Consider the following 24,476-nt stretch of genomic DNA (forward strand, 5'->3'; position numbering starts at 1 on the left):
CACTTCTTCCCAAATCCCTCGCCCTCGCCGCCGTCTCCCAAATTCACCGTCGCCCCACTTCGCCGCCGTCTTCTGCCGGCATGGACACCCGCAACCTCACCGTCTCCCCCCGAGGCCGCCGTCATCCTAACCGTCGCCGCCCGAGGCCGCCTGAGGCCTCACCGTCGCCGCCCAAGGCCGTCCTCGACCTCACCATCGCCGCCCTCCACCTCAGCGCCGCCCGAGCCCGCCCAGGACCGTCGTTGCCTGTGCCCGAGCCCGTCCTCGCCGCCCCTGCCTCCATCGCCGAGAACCTCCCCGCCACCGTCTCTCCCCTCTCTATAAGTCCCCCACCCCTCCCCCCACTCTCTCTCTGCATTTTAAAGCAAAAATTAGTAGAGCAAAAATTAGTTTATAACAAAAAAAAAGTTTAGAGCAAAGGATGTTAAGTAGTAGATGTTAGAGCAAAAATTAGTTTAGAGCAAAAAATTTGGTTTACAGAAAAAGTTAGTTAGGCAGTAGGGTTTAATTAGGGTAGATGCTGCTTGTAGTATATAGTGATACTAGTAGATGTTAATTAGGTTAGGGAAGTACTGGTACTAGTAGATGTTAATTAGATGTTTTTCAGTTAGGGCAGTAGAGTTTTGCTAGGTTAATTAGGTTAGTAGTGCTGCTAGTAGTAGTGGTACAGTAGGTTAATTAGGTGAAGTTAAATGAATAACCTAAATGAATGAAATTAGTAGTTAACTGAATTTTTTTCCTCTCATCATTATAGAGCACTAAAGTTAACTAAATTTTGTTCTATTAGTAGTTAAATGAATTTTCTTCTACACTTTGTTTTTGCATTAGCTTGTGAAATTTGGACATGTGGTTGCTCGTGTATATTTGGACATGTGTTGTGGTGTCGAAGAGGGATATTTGAACACTGTTTCCAGGGATTGAAGCTGAGTGGCCTATGTTTTGCCAGAATGTTGATTCATTTCCGTTCCGGCAAATTTCAGGTTCTCGATTTGTCCACTTTTTAGCGAAGGTCATACCGAAATTTTCCGCGAATTTCGGCATGACTTGTGCTACAAACTAGGACATATCGAGTGCCCGGGATTTGCCGCACCGGGAAGGAGTCAAAGTTCTTGCAAAACAATAGGACTTTTGTATGTCATTATTCATTTTATTAGGTCTAGAATTAATTGACTAGATTTAATCGTAGGAAACATGGCTAGCAACGATGAAGGACAGGGTTCTGGTGATTGCGGCGACGTCTACTGGGCGGCAAACGAATTTTTGAGCCTTGCCGACGATCAACTGATGTTGCTGCTGGGCGCACCGGTGGCATCGGGGACTGAGACCGACACGCAGACTGGTGCTGAGACTGAGACCGGCGCTGATACTCAGACCGGCATCGAGACCGGCGCTGAGACTGAGACCGGCGCTGCCTCGGGGAGCGAAGCCGGTGTAGAACCGAAAGCAAAGAGGCAACGGCTTCCGAACAAACTCAGGACTACTAGACTGGTGGTCACGGAGGTGGACGATGACATTTTTGAGCCAAAGGTGCCCGAGGAAGCGCGCAAGTGCTACAGCAATCAAATAGGCTGCATTGTACGGACAACCGCCACCATCAACGATGAGAAACGACAGAAGATAGATAATATGAGGCCCTCCCTCCTAAAGAAGTTTCACCAGATATTCTCGTTCCCGGGCCGGAATGAAAAGGATTATAAAGATCCAGATAAGGACCCGACAATGAAGAAGATAAACAAAGACGCCATGACCAAGTTTAGCGACGTGTTGGCCGCCTGGAAAACAAGGGTGAAAGCAAGGATCATCGACAACAAGGAACCCTACTCCGAGATTGTAAAGGATAATCCGACAATCACGAAAGAACAGTTTCAAATATTCAAGGCGACTTGCGAGGCCGTAGCTGCCCAAAAAAAGTCTAAGTACATGAAGGGGCTTCAAGAGAGGAACATTGGGAGCCACCACCTCGGAAGCCGTGGTTACGGTGGGAAGATGTCCAAATGGGCCAAGGAGGACGCGGAAGCCGCGAGTCTGGGCATCCCAGACCCCTTGGCGGAGTTCACCGTCCCGCAGGAGCGTGACGTCCTCAGGGCCCAGCACCGTTGGGACCCAGTGAAGAAGGTTTACGAGACAAATGCGGTCACGACGGAGTTCATTAGACTGCTGGTAGTTTTAGTTTCTGATCAATTCGACTACACACGTTAGTCATATTTGTAAACGATCCTTGTGCCTTTTGCAAAGAGAGCAACACAGGATTGCGGACGAAAGCGACTCACCGTCTGAGGCAATGGTGAGGCCCAAGTGGGACACTCCATTCAACCGGGCGTTGAACATATTGAAATGACTCCTAGTGGAGACTCGACCATCGTATGGACGCGTGCACGGTGTCGGAGACGGCGCCACATGGAAGAAGTACTAATGTGAGACCAGGGAGAGAAAGGAAAGACGGAGGTTAACCAAAGAAAACATCGACAAGAAGGTTGAGATTGCGGTTGAGAAGAAATCATCTCAGACACTCGCAACAGTGATAGCTGCCGCAAAATAGGTGGTTGTAGATATGTCTACTTACTTGGTTCCGGCCGTTTTCAATTGGACCAGGCAAAATCCAGAAAAACATGCAGCGGACTTTCCCCTTGCTGACTTCTTGGGGAACGTTGCACCAGCACCGGCTCCCGCACCGGCTCCCGCACCTGCTCCGGCACCGGCTCCCGCACCTGCTCCGGCACCGGCTCCGGCACCGGACGTGCTCGGCGGTGCTTCGTCTTTGGCTGAGCTCGACGCCCTCACGGTATCTGTCACACCGGCCCCCTTCAATAAATGTATAATCTCCCGTTTTCGTTGCCTTTCGAATGTCTCACGTCGTAGACTTTTCTTTGTAGGGTGACGAAACCCCATGCACCATATTGTACACCATCGGCGACCAGAAGGTGGACGTGGGGAAGGCGACGATAATGGAGTCAAAGGAACCATTGTTCCACAGCCGGCTGATGCCCCCGAACGTCTTCAAGGTTTCCGTGGCCAGTGTCAAACCGGGCCACGAGAATTTGCCTCCTCTAATACTAGTGGGGTATGACGATGAGACCCCTCAGCGGCTTGGTGATTGTTGCAATGGGTGGGTCCTCTTGTGGCCAAAGAGCCTACTTCATCTTGAGGCGGCCGGGAGCACACCCACGAGCATGCAGCAGCAAGGTATGAACATCAACACCCCACCTACCCAATTAGTGTCAGGTGTCGGATTGGGTGATAGCGGATGCGGTAAGTAAGAGGCTCCATTAGTTGCTGATGACGTCGCCATGGATGAGGATGAGGATGACGATGGCACTTAACAGTATGTCTATACTGGCGCCTACTTAGGGTTTGAGCGCCATGAGTCGGTGCCTGAATTGCCGTCTCCGGAGGCTGAACGTGTTATGGACGACCTTCCGGTAGTAAAGAAGTTTAGGAAGAGAGCGAGGAAAGGAAAAAAACCTAATTCTATGATCCAGCCGCCTCAGCATCCTCGACTTCAGGACCGTATAAATATCCCCGATGCGGATAAATGGCATATCCTCGGTCAACCAATCCTACCTGCAAGAGAGCTAGGGGCCAGATACGGCGATCTAAGGAGACTTCATGATGATGTGTTGCGGATAGAGAAAGGCCTCATCGCCTCGAAAGACCCAGGATACCCACTCTACGTGGTTAAAGTTCCGCGGCAATTGTCGTACGTCGAATGCTTCCCTGCGGATAAGTTCTTCCTTCGGTTCGATTACATATTCGACATGTTTCACGTGAAGAAGCTGGATTTTACGCTTGTCCGCCTTTATGCCCTGCACATGAACAACATCATCGGGCTTGAGCAGATACCTTATATCTGTGTCGCTGACCCGTACTACATGCATGAGGCCTTCTTGGGAGTCTGCACAAATCACCATGAATACGCGAGGGAATACATCGTCAGTTTCATGCTCACTAATAAGGACAAGGAGGCGATTCTCATGCCTTATCATCCCGTGTAAGTCATCCGCGCGGATATCCTTCCTTCGATTTCAATCATTCATTTGCACGGTGGAGGCTAATTAATTTGAGGTGTACTTATTTTGCGCAGCGGCGGGCGCGCCGTCCTCATCATCCTCTACCCCCGATACTCCCACGCTTTTTACTTGGACTCGTCGAAGAACATTCACAAAAAGGATTACACCCACATCAAGGATGTTCTCGACAGTGCTATGTTTTACTACCAATCACTGGGTGGAGAGGTCAGGGACAAGAAGAAAAGGGGCGGCCGTGTCACCTTCGGCCATAAGACCGACTTCTGCTGCATCCAGCAACCGAGTGATTCTCTTAATGATGGATTCTATGTCCTACACCATATGTTGGAGTACAGATGGGATCACCAGAACCTTCGCATCTCACCTAGATCCGACGATGCCCATATTCTGCAATGGGCAAAGAATGTAGGAGATATCGAGGATCATCAACTTCGAGCTGAGTTCTATCACATCCAGCGTGAACTTGCCCAAATCATCATGAAGGAGGTTGTCGAGAAAACAGGGATGTTCTACGAAGAAGGACAAATGTCGCGGGAAGACGTCCGAACATGGCTAGCCTCTCAGCGTCTCGACATGAAGCCTTTCACTAAGCTCGGGGACTATCTCCCTGACCTCGATGGATGGCACGACATGTTGGAGTGATTGTCGATATATGACAATGTGTCTGTTTAGTCCATACCTTCTGTATGACAAAACTTTGAGTTATGCGCGGCGAAACTTTATTTGTGATGTAATTAAACCGTCCTCCTCCTCACCTAGCGAAGATCACTCTAGTTAGGGCATTTTGGGTACGATGAACTTTATTATTTATGCTTATGATATGTTGTTTCTTTGTCTCTTTCTGTTGCTCAACTATATATGTTGCATATCATCGACTCATGTAACGATGCAGATGTATAGATCATCGATGGCGAAGAAGTGCTACGCCAGGAGTATATATACGACGAGTGGCCGGAGTGTCAGGCCCACGTGTACCGGTTTCCGGTTTCTGAGCGACAGGTAGTAGTTAGTTTAGGTTCATGCTAATGCGAGAGAGGGATACGAACTCATGTACTGCAAGTTCCGCTCTCACTCAAAGTGATAGCTCTTCTCGCGTATATCATTGTTTAGATGGATGACGATGTATTTGCAAGTAATCGAGACTTGTATCGCTATTTTCAAGATGATGATGAGAGACCACTTTGTGTTGGATGATGATTATGATGATGACATGATTTGATGAGACTAGTTGTATATATATGCTATGATTACATTTGTATAAAGCCTATTCAAATACAAAATAAATATGCAGGAAAAAAACTAATAAAACTAGTAGTAGCGATGGGCAAAAGTTAGCAGTAGCGCCGCCTTACCAGTAGCGTTGCAGATAATATCACTAGCGCTCTTCACTGAAGCGCGCTACAGCTATTCATGTATAGCAGTAGCGTGGGATGGCAGCCGCTACTGCTACACGTTAGCTGTAGCGCCTTATCAGTAGCGCATCGCCCCGCGCTATTGATAGGCCTAAAACCCGCGCTGCTGCTAGACTTTTCCCTAGTAGTGTACACTAGATGCATGTTGGATATCGGGCGATGTGTGGAGTGATAGTAGTAGATGCAGGCAGGAGTGGATCTACTGATCTTGGACGTGATGCCTATATACATGATCATTGCCTTAGATATTGTCATTATTAGTCGCTTTTCTATCAATTACCCAATAATAATTTATTTATTATTTTCTTGAGAGAAGCCTCTAGTGAAAACTACGGCCCCCGATTCTATTTTCTATCATATACTAAAACCAAAAATATCTTGTTGTACTTTTTATTTATTTATTTTATTTTTTGTTTTAGTTAGATATATTTATAAAATCTCATACAATTTAATCTATCTCAATCCCGTTGAGGGATTGACAACCCCTCTTACGCGTTGGGTTGCAAATTTTTGTTGTTTGTGTGCAGGTGTTGTTTACATAGTGTTGATTGGTTTTCCTGCTGAATTGATAACCTTGATTTCATAACTAAGAGAAATACTTATCTTTGTTGTGTTGCATCATCCTCTCCTCTTCAGTGAATTACCAACGCAGATACAAGCAATCAAGCTCCCCCGAGCCTCTATCGGCTACGTCATGAGCTCGTCACCGTGGACTATGCATCTGGCCATGTCCGACGGATCATCTCGCTGCTGCAGCACAACGTTCGTTCGTTCCAACGGCTACACCACCAATGTTGAAGCTGCCGGAAATAGGCCGAGGGCACCTGTGCTGGTTTGCGGCTATCGATGCCCTCACGATAAGAAAAGGTGTATAACATAAAATTTCTTGATCTTTTCCATCAAATTTGCACAATTCAAATCTAGTGACACGAACATCATTATGTGTATACACATCTGCAGGAAGGAGCAATATCTTGCAACACATGGATATGGGTCTATCTCGTGCAGAAATATGTAAGTGAGTTCCTCTAGTACCACCTTGGACCACCGATACAATAGTTAGATGAGATGCAGGTCAAGAATGATGAGATAGAAGGTCAAATAAAAAAATTCAAAAAGCTTCGATATGCACTTTTATCTTGTGTTATGATTGGGCTCATTCTCCCAGCTGGATCCGTGGCATCATTTCTTTTTTTGGGAGTCATTGCACTGTTTATGTTCATATTTTAGGGAATTAACTAAAACGGGTGACCATTATTAGTTATTGTTTATCCTTCTACTATTATGTATCTAGATCAGTGATGTTGTTCTCCTAATTATTGTCTTCAACTATTTAACACAAAACAAATAAACGTAAGTATAAATGTAAATATAAAAATAAAACATAAATATAAATATAACCTAACTACAAATAAAAATAATTGCCTAAAATTTTAAAAATAACCAAAATTAAAGTAATCATTAATATAAACAACATATAGGAAAATGGCGCCATGTCAACTGCGCAAGTCAAGGTGCGCCACGGGCCTTACAACTGGCTCGTTATTGTACATCTATTTCCGATAGTTTTTCGTTCCTTCAGTGGTAACAAACCTCTTATCTAATAGGACATGCTAGTTTGTTCTTTTGTTTTCGTTGCTTTTTTCCATTAATGTATTATGTGTTTTTTGTTTTTTGTTACATAGATCGTCCCATGCAACATTACTGAAGACATTGTGATCTTCATGGCTCCTGGGGGACCCTACACTCTGGATCTCAAGAAAGGACCAACAATGACCCAAATGAGAGGAGAAGTATTGGATCGCTTCATCACCCACAATCGTCGCTCTAGGGGTGAAATGATCAAATTCTCCTTAAGAGGACAAAAAATTCAGGGTTTCTGTTATTGTTGCCCACACCGATGATGAGGAGGAGGACCCATTTGACGATGTCGTCTTTGCCCAAAGAATGAGGCTCAACAAGGATGAGACCGACCACCTCTTCGACAGACTTCTGCCAAGCGAGGAGTACGTCGGGGTACCATTTGTGACCGTCTGACAAGGACCAATATTTTTGGCCATCTCATGTTATGTTACTTAAAGTCGTTTGATGGTTAATGCTTAGTGTACAATCTGACTGACTTGGTTAAGTCTCAGTCGACTGAGACCTAGCCACACCCTTTGATAATAGGACATGCTAGTTTGTTCTTTTGTTTTCGTTGCTTTTTTCCATTAATGTATTATGTGTTTTTTGTTTTTTGTTACATAGATCGTCCCATGCAACATTACTGAAGACATTGTGATCTTCATGGCTCCTGGGGGACCCTACACTCTGGATCTCAAGAAAGGACCAACAATGACCCAAATGAGAGGAGAAGTATTGGATCGCTTCATCACCCACAATCGTCGCTCTAGGGGTGAAATGATCAAATTCTCCTTAAGAGGACAAAAAATTCAGGGTTTCTGTTATTGTTGCCCACACCGATGATGAGGAGGAGGACCCATTTGACGATGTCGTCTTTGCCCAAAGAATGAGGCTCAACAAGGATGAGACCGACCACCTCTTCGACAGACTTCTGCCAAGCGAGGAGTACGTCGGGGTACCATTTGTGACCGTCTGACAAGGACCAATATTTTTGGCCATCTCATGTTATGTTACTTAAAGTCGTTTGATGGTTAATGCTTAGTGTACAATCTGACTGACTTGGTTAAGTCTCAGTCGACTGAGACCTAGCCACACCCTTTGATAATAGGACATGCTAGTTTGTTCTTTTGTTTTCGTTGCTTTTTTCCATTAATGTATTATGTGTTTTTTGTTTTTTGTTACATAGATCGTCCCATGCAACATTACTGAAGACATTGTGATCTTCATGGCTCCTGGGGGACCCTACACTCTGGATCTCAAGAAAGGACCAACAATGACCCAAATGAGAGGAGAAGTATTGGATCGCTTCATCACCCACAATCGTCGCTCTAGGGGTGAAATGATCAAATTCTCCTTAAGAGGACAAAAAATTCAGGGTTTCTGTTATTGTTGCCCACACCGATGATGAGGAGGAGGACCCATTTGACGATGTCGTCTTTGCCCAAAGAATGAGGCTCAACAAGGATGAGACCGACCACCTCTTCGACAGACTTCTGCCAAGCGAGGAGTACGTCGGGGTACCATTTGTGACCGTCTGACAAGGACCAATATTTTTGGCCATCTCATGTTATGTTACTTAAAGTCGTTTGATGGTTAATGCTTAGTGTACAATCTGACTGACTTGGTTAAGTCTCAGTCGACTGAGACCTAGCCACACCCTTTGATAATTGCATGTCTGGTCATTTCTCTTAGTGTAGGATTTTGTGTGTGTAGAATCCATATGATATGCTAGTTAATTGACATTGTTGCTATGTATAAATATGTTTTTTATTCTTTGGAAATTGCCTAAGAACCTAGATTTGAGTTGTGGCATCGACGCTGATGAATCATGCCTTGCTGGAGTACGACTTAGAGCATGGGGCACTGCTTTCTCCTCCAGGAGTTGTTGGGATTCCCCAAGTGTATGGGTGAAGCAGAACGGTAACAAGTGTTTCCCTCGGTTAGAGAACCAAGGTTATCAATCTAGTAAGAGTCCCCCAAGATAAAAAAGTGAACGACACTTGCACATAAAACACACAATACAATCGTCCACAGACATCAAGAGGATTGTCAAGCCCCTAGTCTTGCTAGTTACAAGATTAAACTGCAAGTGATAGAGATAGTAGATAGCAATGTAACATGTCATAGTAGAAGTAGAAATTACGTAAAAGAATTCATTAATGGAGAATAGACCTAGGGGACCATAGGTTTACTAGTGGCATCTCTCTCGCTCGAAACTATGGGTGGTAAACCCCTGCTGATTAGATGTGTATGTTGAATTACTGTGTTAATTTAGTTTCACGGACTACGTTCTTATTGTGTTTGTATTAGGTCGAGATGTTGTTGGTGTTGTATTTCATAATACCAGACAAAATAAGTGTTTGTATTTGTATTAACTTATGTTTGGGCAACAAAAAGGATGTTACTTTTACGTATAAATATTTGGGGTGTATATAAAACATATGTGAAATATTCTGACTGCAAAATATTAGGAATGCTTTTAGAAACAGTTTGAGTATCAAAATCAGACCGATCACTTTCATAATTAGTCACAAAAAACTTTTTAAATAGTTGGAGAATTTTCAGGAATATTCAGTAGCACTTAAAGACATAGTTTGAGAACTTCTAGAATGTCTGCAAACACTTTCTGCATATGTACCTTGAACATGAACCATATCATGCAATATCACGAGTGTTGAGAAATGTCGCATGTCATGAATTGAGATTCTACTTTGCGAATAATTCATGAAATGTGTTTCATATAGATCGTGTCGCTTCTTGGCTGCATTAGGCCTTTCCATCAAGGTGCGACGGGTCATCTAGTTTAATGAAGGATCAACCACTATACTATCAAGGTAGATTTGCTGTAACACCCCTCTATACCGGTCGATGTCGAGGGTGATGTTCTGGCCATTGAGGAAGAGCTCCCACGTCATGCCGTACCCTTGCCTGTTTATGGAGGCTACGTCGGTGAAGACGGCATGGTCCCTCGGATATTTGTACTTGAGTGTCGTCTCCTCGGGGGTTGTCTCGTACTGGACATACCGAAGCCCCATGTCAGCCGACGGTGCACCAAATGCAGCATTGGACCCCCAGCTCATGTCTCCCCACGGGACAACCTGCACCAATGTGGCGTTCCGCGGGAGGAACACCAGGTTGGTGAGTCCCGCGCCATGCACGCCCACCATCACGTCGCATGAGTTCACAACCTCTGCGAACCGGGCCATGTCGCTCACGGCCTCTGGGGCCCCCAACACCACCTCAAAGCCAACTTGTGTGGCAGTTGCGACAGCCTCCGCCTCATTCGCGAACGCCCTCGAGTTGCGGCGCAGCACCATGAGGAGGCGAGGCCTGTCGCCGGAGGTCCGGTTTACAAGGGTCGACCACTCGCGCTTCAGCGAGTAGACCGACCGGAGAAAGTTCCGGAAGTCCGTCATCGTGTAGCCCTTGCGGGAGAGAGCAGGGATGATCCCCATCTCCTTATGGCCTTCGGTGCCGACGTGCACCGACGGGAAGCAACGCACCTTGTCGTCGGTGTCAAAGTCGATGACCGGGTACATGGAGAGCGCGGCGAGAATGCGTTGGAACTTGTCGACCCACTTGCGGTTGTAGTCAGTGATCACAAGCTGGACGCGGCCATCATACTCCCTCACGGTGTTGAAGAGAGGGATGACGCCGTCGGTCATGGCGTGGAAAAAGTTGTTGAGGTAGGCGCCGGTGGAGAAGACCACCGCAGGGACGTCGTGCGTCACCGTGCACCGTGGCGCATCCAGGCCGCTCCAGCGGATGGTGACCGCCCGTATAGTCTGCATAGTTCCTTCCTCCGACTTGCGTGGGTACGGTCGGATCTTTGCCGTCCTGTTCTCTGGCCAGTAGCTGTCATCAGACGCTGAGACCACGTACACAGTGGCGGATTTGCCGTGCATACGGACGTCGCCTTGCACGGCACAGATGTCCATTCGTTCACTGCTGAAGTCGCAAATTGACTTGCTTCTTGGTGCTGCCACATCTGTATCATGCATAAAAGAGTCACTCCCTTTGTTTATAAATATAATATATTTTGGATATTTTGATATGGACTACTTACATAATGAAATTAGTCTTTACAAAAAAACTGATATGAGTGAACAAACAACTAAAATACGTCTATAAATCCGAATAAGCAAAAAATATAGAACATTTTATATTTGTGAATGGAGGAAGTATTAATTAGTACTCCCTCCGTTCCTAAATACTTGTCTTTCTAGGCATTTCAACAAGTGACTACATACGAAGCAAAATGAGTGAATCTACACTCTAAAATATGTCTACATACATCCGTATGTAGTAGTCATGTGAAATGTCTAGAAAGACAAATATTTAGGAACGGAGGGAGTACTTGTTAGAAACATCTCTTAGTTTTTTTGTTCACTCTTAGGAAATTTTCAATTGCCGTTGGATTATTCCATCATGGGCAGCCCATTATTATATACTCTACTACTCATCAATTCGTTCACGGGTTCATACATGTATTCTGACAATTATATGGTTACTATTAGTGGTATACCGTTTTGGACGTGAATAGTAAAAACAATAAATATTTAGAGAATTTAAGAAGTACTTCTGTAATGAACATGTTCAGGTCCTATACATGTTTGAAACTTTTCATGAACAAAAGAAAGATGTTGTGATCTGGGCAAAACAAAAAAAAAGGTTCTAAACGAAGGCTACTTTTTAACATGAAATATCTTCACCTACTTTACAACATATGTTTTTTCTTGGTAAAACTCACTACATTGTTAAAAGAGACGTTCATGTCTGTTTCAAAAAAAGAAATGAATTTTCTTTGACCATATTTGCATCTTTCTTATTTACTGTTAGTCCGGGATCTCGTGGTGTGGCCTTCAAAAGAAATATCTGAATTATTATCATATTAATTTCATGTGGACACTCAATATACAGTGGATAGGTTCCGATCTTTATCTCTCTGAAGTTTTCGTATTAGGCATTGGGCCAAAAAAATTGCAAGGTCATATTATTGTATCTATTTCCACACATTTTTTTTTGTTTTATCTAATTAGTCATGTCACTTCATATATATCTTTCCATGCTAGTTCGTACTAGAAGCTATATCTAACGAAATATCATGTCACTATTTCCCATTTATTTGCAAAAATGTCTTTTTAAAGATTATGAGGCCCATATGATCTACAAATTGACCCGGCTGAGACATTACATACCTTCGCGGGTTCTATTAACCACACATATTTTTGGGACTATTAACCATGCAAGGAGCGTGTGCCATCGACATGTCCACATGTGAGCACCTTTTTCTTAGTTACTGTTTGGCTGATTTCTTTTAACAATATGTGTTCCAATTTATATGAAATCTAATGCCCGGACTAATGGAATCTATGGTTTATGGATGTGCTTGCACTTTGTTAGCAATTTTCATCTTAATATAATTTTGGATTTCGTGTTTATATATACTGATTCTTTAGACTAATTTGGAAAATATCTTAGAACTGTTTATATATATTTTTGGAAAAGCTTACTACGTGTATATATACGTGATTTATGATTAAGATTGATGCAGTACGCATGCATAGAAATGCATTTTGACTGGGTAGACTGGGTACATGGTGATTTTTCAAAGAAAAAAAATACCAATTAGTGCACGTAGCTAGATTACATACAACACACTTATGTACACATATCTCGATGAAAGAGAGGACGAAGGTAGAGATTCTGCTTGCGTAGTACCCCTCCGTAAAAAAGAATGAACGTTTAGGTGCTACTTTAGTTATCTAAACGCTCTTATATTTGTTTACAGAGGGAGTACATGCACTAATAAAAGAAAGATGCATTAGTCTATTATAGGATTCTACTTTGCGAGGTACATAAACATACATACGGACAACCGAAGGGCTAATCGGCTACAAACTCGCAACGTGCAAGCGAATGGTTGAATATGTTAATAGAAAATGTGAAGGCATGGAGATCCAGGACTGCCAGAACATAGAACCGCGCACAAGTATACTCTATCTCACATTTAGTCTTAGTCCTCGAATTCAATTCGTTTGTTATTTATCACATGTTTTCTACTCCCTCCATCTCAATTTATAAGTCCTACGCGTATACCTAGGTTGCCAATTTTATCATCATAATATAAACTATATAACACAAAAATTATACCGTTTGAAACATCTGAAGTTTATATTGGTATATTTTTTGTAATATATGACTTGTATTAGGTTGATCAAATTGACAACCTAAAAGTACGCGCACGCCCTGTAAACTGAGAGAGAGATAGTAGGATTAACATGGTGGCTCTAATTAGTAGGAGTGATTACTATAATATGTTGGTACTGCACAACTAACGCAAAGTCTATCATTATTAAGTTTGTTTTCTAGTACCAAATTCTACTATGTTTTCTCGCGCCACAACCAAATTATGAATGCAAATACGCAGTGCTTGGATATGCAGTACTTGGTATCGTACCTGATTTTATCAAAGAAGCATCTACTCCCGCGTTCATGGCCAGCAACCCCTTTTCGTTTTGGAGATCTGCAACAGATTACAATATATTTAATTTGGCCAGACTTGACTTTTGAACAAGCTCGGTGCTCTGCAGAGAACAAGCAATTAATTACCTCTGTTCCGATCGAGGACGTCCCCGGGTGTCTCGCCGCTTGATGCCGGAGAAGGTGGTGCTTCGACGACCGGATCAGAATTAAACAAAGGATCGACCATTATACTATCATGGTAGATTTTCTGCAACACCCCTTTGTATCGGTCGATGTCCAGGGTGATGTTCTGGCCGTTGAGGAAGAGCTCCCACGTCATGCCGTACCCCTGCCTGTTTATGGAGGCGACGTCGGTGAAGACGGCATGGTCCCTCGGGTATTTGTACTTGAGGGTCGTCTCCTCGGGGGTCGTCTCGTACTGGACGTACCGGAGCCCCATGTCAGCCGACGGCGCGCCAAAGGCAGCATTGGACCCCCAGCTCATGTCGCCCCACGGGACGACCTGGACCAATGTCGCGTTGCGGGGGAGGAACACCAGGTTGGTGAGCCCCGCGCCATGCACGCCCACCATCACGTCGCACGAGTTCACGACCTCTGCGAACCGGGCCATGTCACTCACGACCTGTGGCTCCGCTGACACCACCTCGAAGCCAACCTCTGTGGCTGTTGTGACGGCCTCCGCCTCATTCGCGAACGCCCTCGAGTTGCGGCGCAAAATCATGAGGAGGCGAGGCCTGTCGCCGGAGGTCCGATTTACGGGGGTCGACCACTCACGCTTCAGCGAGTAGATCGACCGGAGAAAGTTCCGGAAGTCCGTCATTGTGTAGCCCTTGCGGGAGAGAGCAGGGATGATGCCCATCTCCTTATGGCCTTCGGAGCCGACGTGCACCGACGGGAAGCAACGCACCTTGTCGTCGGCGTCGAAGTTGATGACCGGGTACTTGGAGAGCGCGGCGAGGATGCGTTGGAACTTGTCAACCCACTTGCGGTTGTAATCGGTGATCACAAGTTGGACGCGGCCATCGTACTCCCTCACAGTGTTGAAGAGAGGGATGATGCCGTCGGTCATGGCGTGGAAGAAGTTGTCGAGGTAGGCGCCGGTGGAGAAGACCACCGCGGGGACGTCGTGCATGACCGTGCACGGTGGCGCATCCAGCCCGCTCCAGCGGATGGTTACCTCCCGGATAGTCTTCATCGTTCCTTCCTCTGACTTGCGCGGGTACGGGCGGATCTTCACCGTCCCATTCTCTGGCCGGTAGCCGTCGTCGGATGCTGAGACCACGTACACGGTGGCGGATTTGCCGTGTATACGGACGTCGCCTTGCATGGCACAGATGTCCATTCGTTCACTGCTGAAGTCACAGATTGACTTGCTTCTTGGTGCTGCCACATCTGTATCTGTGAGATGCACAAAAGAGTTATTAATTGGTAGAAAGAAACTTCTATTTAGTTTTGCTCTTGTCACTCTTGCAGAGATCTCAGTTGCCGTTGGATTATTCCATTGGTACTACTGTACAACTAACACAATGTCTGTTAGCATTAGTGTGTTTAGGCAGACTTAACAGCCATTCTGCTCTGCGGTGAAAAGGTAACTAATTACCTCGTCGACGGGCAACGTCGCCTTGACTTTTGTTTGCACGGATGGCGTCCCCGGGCGTGTCGTCGCGTGATGCGGCGGAAGGTGGTGCATCGACGGCCACGCCGGGTGTCTGGTCGCTTGTTGTGGGAGAAGGTGGTGCGCCGACGGCTTTGCCGGGCGTTTCATGGCGTGATGCGGTGGAAGGTAGTGTATCGACGGCCATGCTGGGTGTCTGCTCGCTTGATGCGGGAGAAGGTGGTGCACCGACAGCTTTGCCGGGCATTTCATGGCGTGATGCGGCGGAAGTTGCTGTATCGACGGCCACGCCGGGTGTCTGCTCGCTTGATGCGGGAGAAGGTGGTGGTGAATGGGCGACCAAATCTGAATTCAATGCGCCAAATTGATGAACCAATTAGAGAACAATCAAGCTCATGGGCAGTATACATAACGTGCTGTAACAGATATGTTAAATCGTTGTTACTACCTCCGTGCCCCTCGTATTAGTATTTAGAGTCATATTTCGTCCATGATTTTAACTAATAAAAGTAAAATTTAAACCTAGTAAAAATAATATTAGCGGAAACTATTTTCAAATACGATTCTAACGATGTAATTTTTGACGACATTCAGTAACATTTTTTAGTTAAATCTATGGTTAAAATTTAGCATAAAATATGAACGAGACCAATAAACCACTAGGGAGGTAGTACATGTCAACTCATACTATGGGTCAAGAGTTTGAGTAATGAGTCTTTGGGACGATGAATCGAAGATGAGCGCGCACACATATAGATCAGATGAACACTCGAAATCTAGACTTGTTGCTTGTAATGTAATCAAGGGGACTTGCAAAGAGTTGTTGCTGGTAAATCGAGGGGACTTACAAAGAGTTGTTGCTTGAAGAGGAAGCTGCGGCATGTGATCGGAGTTGAGCACGACGAAGACGAGGAGAGGAAGCAGAAACCAGACGAGAGCCCTTGCTGCGGCCTTGCCCGCAAGCTTCTTACCCTTGTCGTTCCTCCTGCCCTTTTTCATCTTGTCCCTACTGGCTTGTTCACTTAGCTTGAGTGAACAATGGAGGACACTGACCCTCACAGACTTGGGAGCTGCTCCTACTAGCTAGTATATGCATGTGTGCATGAGATTTAATGGAAGTGGAGGTCAGACCTCAAGACTCAGTATTCTGCAAATCTGTGAGTACTACAAGTGAAGCGTGATGCGATCTCCTTCTTGAACGCGATTCTCATATTACTCGAGACTGGGTCTTAAGTCTTAGGGTTGACCTCGACCTCGAGTGTCATGTCATAATGGCACCACTGCGCTAATCGAGCATACTCCTACTGCCACTAGCATATGTGTCTAGTACTATACGCTACTCCTATACTCTCTCTCTCTCTCCGTCCATTTGTACAGTGTCTGTACTCTAGCTAGAGTGGGTCTTAAGTCTTTGAGTTGACCTCGACCTCAGAGTGTCATGTCATAATGGCTAGCTAGAGTGGGTCTTAAGTCTTTGAGTTGACCTCGACCTCAGAGTGTCATGTCATAATGGCACCACTGCGCTTGAGCATATACTCCCTCCGTTCCAAAATAGATGACTCAACTTTTACTAACTTTGTACTAAAGTTAGTACAGAGTTGAGTCATCTATTTTGAAACGGAGGGAGTACTACTCCCTCGGTTCCTTTGAACAAGTCGTAAACTCTTAGTCATTTCCGCAAGGAGAGGTCAGGAACGTGGAATCTTTCCTATATTGCCCTTGGAAATGGGATCTCCCGTTACACATTAATCTCTCATGTCTTTGGCTGCTTCCGTGCTTGCCAGACTACCTCCGTCTGTGTATATCAGTCCTCATTGTCTTTGATCACATATTTGATTAGCAAAATGTTAATATATGTCAGCATAATTTATGTTGTTGGATTCGTACTTGAATGTAGTTTTCAACAATATTGTTTTTGTTAAATATAGGTTATATCTTATTAGTTAAAATCATGGTCAAAATATGACCGAAATTACAAAAGGAATGGATTAGTTGTAATAATCTACTACTCCCTCCGTCCGGAAATACTCGTCATCAAAATGAATAAAAGGGGATGTATGTAGATGTATTTTAGTTCTAGATATATCATTTTTTGTCCATTTTGATTACAAGTATTTTGGGACGGAGGAAGTACTCCCTCCGTCCGGAAATACTTGTCGGAGAAACGCATAAAAATGAATGTATCTAGAACTAAAATACATCTACATATATTCATTCCTCCAACAAGTATTTCCGGACGGAGGGAGTACTACTTAAGTATTAGTTTTAGTGTGAACCACAATAAAAGATTGGGAAGTTTGAAGTTGAGTGCGCATTGTCTCGGGATAGAGGCATTGAGCCTGTTGCATGTCAGATGATTGTCAGGCCATATGTGGTTAAACTTTCTTCCGGGCATTAATGATATGCATGCCATATGCTAATGTAGGTCAGACTGTATGAGACTAGCCACAGTGCATAGTAACATACACTAGTAACATACACATAGGACGAGGATTTAGAGCTCTCGGGTGCTCCGCACCCCTATATGTACAATACCAGGAAAAAAATACCGAGAAATTTGAAAAAAAAATCTGAGATTTTGGAATATCAAACGTGGGTTACCGATGTACTCCCGTATGAGGTTTGGTGAAAAAAATAGCAGGAAACGTATTCACGGCAAAAAAGACAAAAATTTCCTATGTATAGCAAAACACCGTTTGTGTACATTTTTTCCGGGCAGTAATTCCTTCGCCACGGATGCGTTTTTGGGTATTTTTTCACGAAATTTCGCACGGAAGTAGATTGGGGACCAGGTTTGACATCCCGAAAATTTAGATTTTTTTGATTTTCTGGGAATTTTTTACGAATATTTTTCGTATAGGGGTGTGGAGCACCCGAGAGCTCCTGTGTATTTTCCCATACACATATTCCTAGACTATGTTACTACCTTCATAGTGGGTAGTAACATAAATGTGATAACATGCAAAGCTTCATTTATGAGGTTATAGACTCATATTGCATTGGGACATGTGATGTTACAGTAACTAGCTAAGTTACTGTAATTATCTCTCTCCTCATTAACTCATTGCCACATAAGCAAATGTGCTGAGTTGGACTCGATGTTACTGCTGAAGTTATTTCCACTGTGGCTAGTCTGAGACCGTTTTATCCGGTTGTGCCGCTGTGTGCATGTGACCTTGTGAAGCAGAAAAGACAAAGAAAAAGTAGTATCTCCTTTCTCATACCCAGCCCATCGGATTTGTCAACCAAAATATTTTCAATAGAAGAAAAGACATACATGACCTGGCATATATACCACTATTAGAGAAAACAAAACCAGCGTGACGTCCAGCAGATACAAACGCCCCCTTCCACACGCACTTTGAACTATGGGCATGAGTCGTTGCAACACCACACTATTGTATAGTTGAACCGACAACATGAGCCGTTGCAATGCCGCTCCCTGACTCCAGATCATGACAAAATGATGGTTAATCTCCCTGACTCCAGAGCACGACAAAATGATGGTAAAATACGCAAAATCATATTACAAGGAGAGGACTTACTACAATGTTATACTCCCTCCGTCCGAAAATACTTGTCATAAAAATGGACAAAAAGGGATGTATTTAGAACTAAAATACATCTAGATACATCCCCTTTTATTCATTTTGATGACAAATATTTCCGGACGGAGGGAGTACTTGACCATCAAAAACTATGAACCACACATAGCTTAATATAATTATAATAAACGTGAACAGTTTTTCTTTACTTCATCAATCTTTTAATTTACATGGCTTCTTAGCTTCTCCCACTCAAGTGACTTGTATACACCTTACATGATTAATAGATTGCATCTCCCTCCCTCTTCCCAATAGATTAGCTATCTCTTGATTTCCTTCCTCCTCAGTTCAACTTTTACATGTAACAAGAACTTCGAGGCAAAAGTACATTTTCGAAAGTAACTTAATGACAAAACAGAAATGTAGATACGAAGATAGGACAAGGAAACAAAGATCAACCTCCACATTGACAAATCCTTTTCTGGATTAAGGACAAATACAATCTTGCCAATATCTCTAAACATTTCTGTCTAAGTGAACCCTTATGGGCTCCACCGGTTTTGTTTTTCGGTAATATACGTATCATCTAATAAATAACACGAAATTCCACAGAACTGAATACACTGATGAATGGACTATCAAATTTTAGTTGATGCAAGGTTCAGAAAGGAGTTACCAATAATTACATGAAAATATTTCAAGGCTATGGTCTGAGCATAGTTTAGAACATGTGATGTCACTTTAAGTATGTCATTAAACCCATATGTGGAATCTAGCATTGTACGTCTCCTTCAGAATTCTGAAGTCATGAACCAACTTGTTCTTGCAATCAAAGCAGAAACACTAATTTGCTTATGAATGGATTTTGCTCACGCGCTCTTAGATGATAGCAAACCATAGAAATATACCTTATCCTTGGCTAATCTCGGGCTGGATTTGAACAAGGCGTAAGTTCTTTATCTCTTCTCCCAAAGGAGAGGCCAGGAATGTGAAATCTTTTCTATATTGTTCCTGTAAAATCGGATCTCCCATTACGCATTAATCTCTCGTGTCCTCGGTTGCCTCCTCCGTTTTCTTCAGTGCTAACTCCGTCTATATATATTAGTCCGCATCGTATTTTGAGTCAAAGTTTGATCACATAATTGACTAGAAAATGTTAATATGTGTCATCAAAATTTATATTGTTGGATTCGTATTTGAATGTAGTTTTCAATGATATTGTTCTTACTACGTATACTTATATTTTGTTAGTTAAACTATGGTCAAAATATGGCCTATAAATTACGAAAGGAACTAGCATATCAGACCGGGTAGTCGTGTGAACCACAATAAAAGATTGAGAAAGTTGCAACTGAGTGCGCATTGTCTCCGGACAGATGCATTGGGCCTGTTGCATGTCAGGCCATATGTAGTTAAACGTTCTTCCGAGCATTAATGATATGCATGCCATATGCTACTACCACTACTGTATGAGACCAGTTTATCCGGTTATGCCGCTGTGTGCATGTGACCTTGCGCAGCAGAAAAGACAAAGAGGAAGTCATACCCAGCCCATCGGATTTGCCAACCAAAATAATTTCTAACTACTTGTACTACTATTGTTCTCATATATAAATGCAAAATACTTTCAATAACAAAAAGATATACATGATCTGGGATATATACTATGGATGCCATGAAGCATATTTTACCTCATTATTCAAAAAAAATTTGGAAAAGGACCTCATTGTTCACTCTCTCGAATGCCACTGCTGCTTCATTTTCTTAACAGAACATGAAGAAACCACATCTGTTGGGTTTCCTAAGCACATGATTGTGTATTACTTTAACTGTATGAAAGATTCATCAGTTAGAGAACAATCTCTAATCAACACAAACCATGGATCCAAGACCAAGCAGGGTCGAAACATATAAATTAGTACCTTCAGTAACATGTCCATGTTGAGAGAATGCATCCTTCAGAGCACTTTCATTAGTGTCATACTGACACATGGTGACATAGACAGACATGCAGCTGAGAGTTGAAGAAATAGCAAGCACTGAAAACATCATGTGCTATATCTCAACAATACTCTTGAATTGTACATTGATGTAAACTCTTCCTAACATTTACTTTAGTTAAAATTAGCTTGCTTCCCAAGCTACAATTGGGGAGCAAGCACACATATCTCAATCCCAACAGGACATTTGTGTCCGAACATGAAACAAATTGACAAGAAATTGTGGGGAAGAGCAGTATGAGCCGGTGCTCCAGCCGCTTGTGGAGGTGGAGTGCGTAGAGGGTCGGGTCATGCCCATCCACATGCCAGACAGTTACGACGGACTGGGACCTCGAAAGCAGATACGCCGCGGTTTTGGCACACTTCCATTATCATGCTAAAGGGATCTGTGCTTGCCAGTGAAGTATGCTTGATGCCCTTGTACCTATTGATTTTCATGGTTGGCTCTCCGTATATGTTTTCCTTTCTTTTCGCAGGGGGATATATGTTTTCCTTTGAGTTGGAGTGGAGTGGAAATTAGGTATAAGGGCGGGTATTGTTCCCGGAGGATGGTGTTTCACAGTCATTTATCCTCCCAGAGACGAATCTCAAAGCCTTCCTTGACTGCGAGGGATTCAGAGCAGAAAATGTGTCTGTTTGCCTCCACTAGACCAGCCCTAAAGTATGAAGACCCATGTTTTCAGTAAGCCTGAGATACTTCTTTTAAGCCTAGAAACTTGCTGCGGAGCAGAGTTCGTTAGATCCCTTTCTCAGTTAGAAGCTTATACTCCCTCCATCTCAAAATAAGTGTCTTAACTTTATACTAACCTTAGTATAAATTTGTACTAATGTTGAGACATTTATTTTGGGACGGAAGGAGTACATCTTTTTACCGAGTAAGGCATCATCTTTTACCTAAAAATCGTCCACCTAATCATTATTGATCCTTTGGGTGGCAAACCATATTCCATCTGAGATATTTATATTTCTTTTTATTTTCGCTTTCACCTTACTAGAAAAGAATCTCAACCTAATGTAATCCAGCCTTTTCAGCACCCCCTTAGTAGCTAGAAAAATTATAGCATGTAGAGAACCATATTTTTTTGTACTTAGTTTATTGAAAGTCGTCTGCCAACAATTAGCAACTTGCATTTCCAACTACCTTGGACGTTTCTCCTCCTGACCATATTTCCACGTCGCATTTGAGAGGCACCGGAGGTGAATCAGAATTCACAAGTACTCCCTCCGTAAACTAATATAAGAGTATTTAGATCACTACTTTAGTAATCTAAACGCTTTTATATTAGTTTACAGAGGGAGTATCTCACTGGGAATTGGTTCTGTGATGAGTGCATTTTCGGATCACTTTTATCCATTGTTTTGCATCATAGTCATTGGACTGTCAGAATTTAATCGCGTCGGCGCACCTTTTCTTGCGTGTATTTGCCAGGATCCCAAAGAAGCAAGAGATTTTGAGCATTGATTAGAAAACACCTTGGTGTAGGTGAAAATTGTGGCAATTAACGTCATAATAACCTACCATATGAAGAGGAGATCACGTGGGAACAAAACCAGCCACGTGGAGCTATCCAGAACAGAAGATGGTGCACCATATGAGCATCCTGCGCTAGTACCGATGCTCATACTGACCGTTGCGTGCAAGTTGTAAGATTCCCGGTGTATTTACCTCTTAATATTATAAACAATAATACCAACTTCAATTGCTAGTTAAAACATCATGAAGTAACGTGTTGCTTGTGATAAACCAAACCCGTTAATTGGGTGGATATTGATGAAAACAACTTAAAGTTTTATTAGGACATATTTAACGTCGACCCTCAAACCGCTCGCATATGTCTGGATGGCACGGTCCGGACCGTGAAAGCCATCCAACGCGGGCATGTATTGGTCCGCTCGGTGGTCCAGACGTACTTTCTCCCGCAAAGTGGAGACAAAGTGGTGTGGGGGGGGGGGGGGGGTGCAGGAGTTTGGACAGCAACCACGTTAGACTCTGATACCCCAGGCCCTCTAAATCTGTCCTCCTGGCCCCGTTTTCTTCAACTCTGCCACTTGCCCCACTTGCTTTGCATCCGCACCCTCCACCTCTACCGCTACCACTGTACCTCTCCAACTGCCACACAGTCATTGCCGGACGTTCGCAACCAGCACCGACGCGCCCACCCGCCTTCTTCGACAGTGTTCTCCACCCTGAAGCCGTTTGTACCAGGTACACTCCGCCACCCTGCCGACGACCTCCATGGTGGCTACCACGCTCGGCAGGTGTTCAGTCAAATGCCATTGATCGTACTTTCCAGACGCCATGTTGCTTTTTAGAGTAAGAAGGATGTCGGGGTTCTCGACCATGGTGGATGAGGTGTTGTGCGATGCATGGTTAGCCATATCCGCCGATTTCGTAGGCAAGAGCATAGGGTGGACCTTCTGGCAGCAAGTGCATGAATTGTTTCACGAACGAAAGCACATTGCGCCCTATGACATACACATCATCCATGATCACAATGTGAGGTCGTTATCGTATAGATGGTAAGCCATCCAAACCATCATCACCAAGTTTAGTCATGTAGTTTCTCAGCTTGAGGTAAAGTGGCCATTGCACGCGGCAGATGAGAAGATTGTAAGTTTTGCCTCTTCTTCCTGAACTTGCTGACTGACTCATTCATTCCCTCAATATTGCTATTCATGTTTTATACAACGTACGTGCTGCCGTGATGTACCACAGGACAGAGGGACGACCATTTACGTACACACACTGTTGGATGAAGCTGAAGGTACAACATGTGCGGGACCACATGATCTGTTGAAAAACTTGTTGGACATCGAATTTGGGACATTGTTGTACTTGCATCCTATGTATGGATGTGCTATTTTCTTTCCGAACTTTGATAAATATCAGCCGGTTTGCACGAATATCGTCCGCTAAGTCGAAACCTGACTTCAAATGCATGCTGGCAGCATTGAATTGCTCTAAGCGCTCCCTTTGGATTTTCTTTAGTTTTTCGCACGTGTTTTCTGCTTTTTTGATGTTTTTTTCGGCTTTTTGGTTTTCCACCAGTATTTCTTAGCTTTTGGAGAAAAAAATTGATTTTTTCGCGAAAAAACTCATTTTTTTTTGCATCCGTAAGAGGCACGGATATGCTTTCGTGAGAGGCATGGTTGTACCTCTTCGAAACAGAAAAAACGAGTTTATTTTTTTGCCTTCTGTGAGAGGCACGGTTTTGTTTCCGCAAGAGGCACGGTCGTGTCACTCAAGAACGAAAGAAAAAACGTGTCTTTTTTTCCTTTCGTGAGAGGCACGGTTTTGCGTTCGTGAGAGGCACCAACATGGCTCTCAAAAACAAAACAAAATCCCTTCTGCGAGAGACACGGGTTTACTTCTCATGGAGGCACAGATTTGCTTCCGTGAGAGGCACAATCGTGCCTCTTTCAAAAAGGAAAAAAGGTGCTATCGGTTCGGATTATTCGGGAAAAAAGTTTGTCAAAAGCTATCAACATGCGATCTAGTTTTGAAGATCTCAACTTGAGGAATTCAATGGTGAAAATGGTTTGAGATTTGGACACACGGTTTAAGAGATAAAACGCTTTGAATAGACGGATCTACGAAAAAAAGGAAAAACTCCAGGTTGCAACAAGTGGCGCACATGCAATGCACCGCTTGTCGCAAACTGGGGAGGCGGGTGTGATCTTTGGAAGAAGTACTTCTTAATTAGTGATTTCGGATTTACGAGCCATAACCTTTTTTCGGCTTTTCTATCTTGTGGACTGAGATGAGCTTT

At 43.8% G+C, this 24,476-nt stretch overlaps 1 protein-coding gene across 1 annotated transcript; it reads right to left on the bottom strand.

Moving 5' to 3' along the window:
- Window positions 1–9,799: 9,799 nt before the first annotated feature.
- On the bottom strand, window positions 9,800–16,431 carry LOC123135283 (uncharacterized). Its single transcript, XM_044554335.1, has 5 exons — window positions 16,010–16,431; window positions 15,147–15,506; window positions 13,673–14,944; window positions 13,521–13,586; window positions 9,800–11,048 (listed from the first exon to the last, which is right to left on the bottom strand). Exons 1-5 carry the CDS (start codon window positions 16,158–16,160, stop codon window positions 9,859–9,861), a joined length of 3,039 nt encoding a protein of 1,012 aa, XP_044410270.1. The 5' UTR covers window positions 16,161–16,431; the 3' UTR covers window positions 9,800–9,858.
- Window positions 16,432–24,476: the final 8,045 nt, after the last annotated feature.

The sequence above is a fragment of the Triticum aestivum genome, chromosome 6B (assembly GCF_018294505.1).
Source record: "Triticum aestivum cultivar Chinese Spring chromosome 6B, IWGSC CS RefSeq v2.1, whole genome shotgun sequence".
In the NCBI taxonomy this organism is placed as follows: domain Eukaryota; kingdom Viridiplantae; phylum Streptophyta; class Magnoliopsida; order Poales; family Poaceae; genus Triticum; species Triticum aestivum.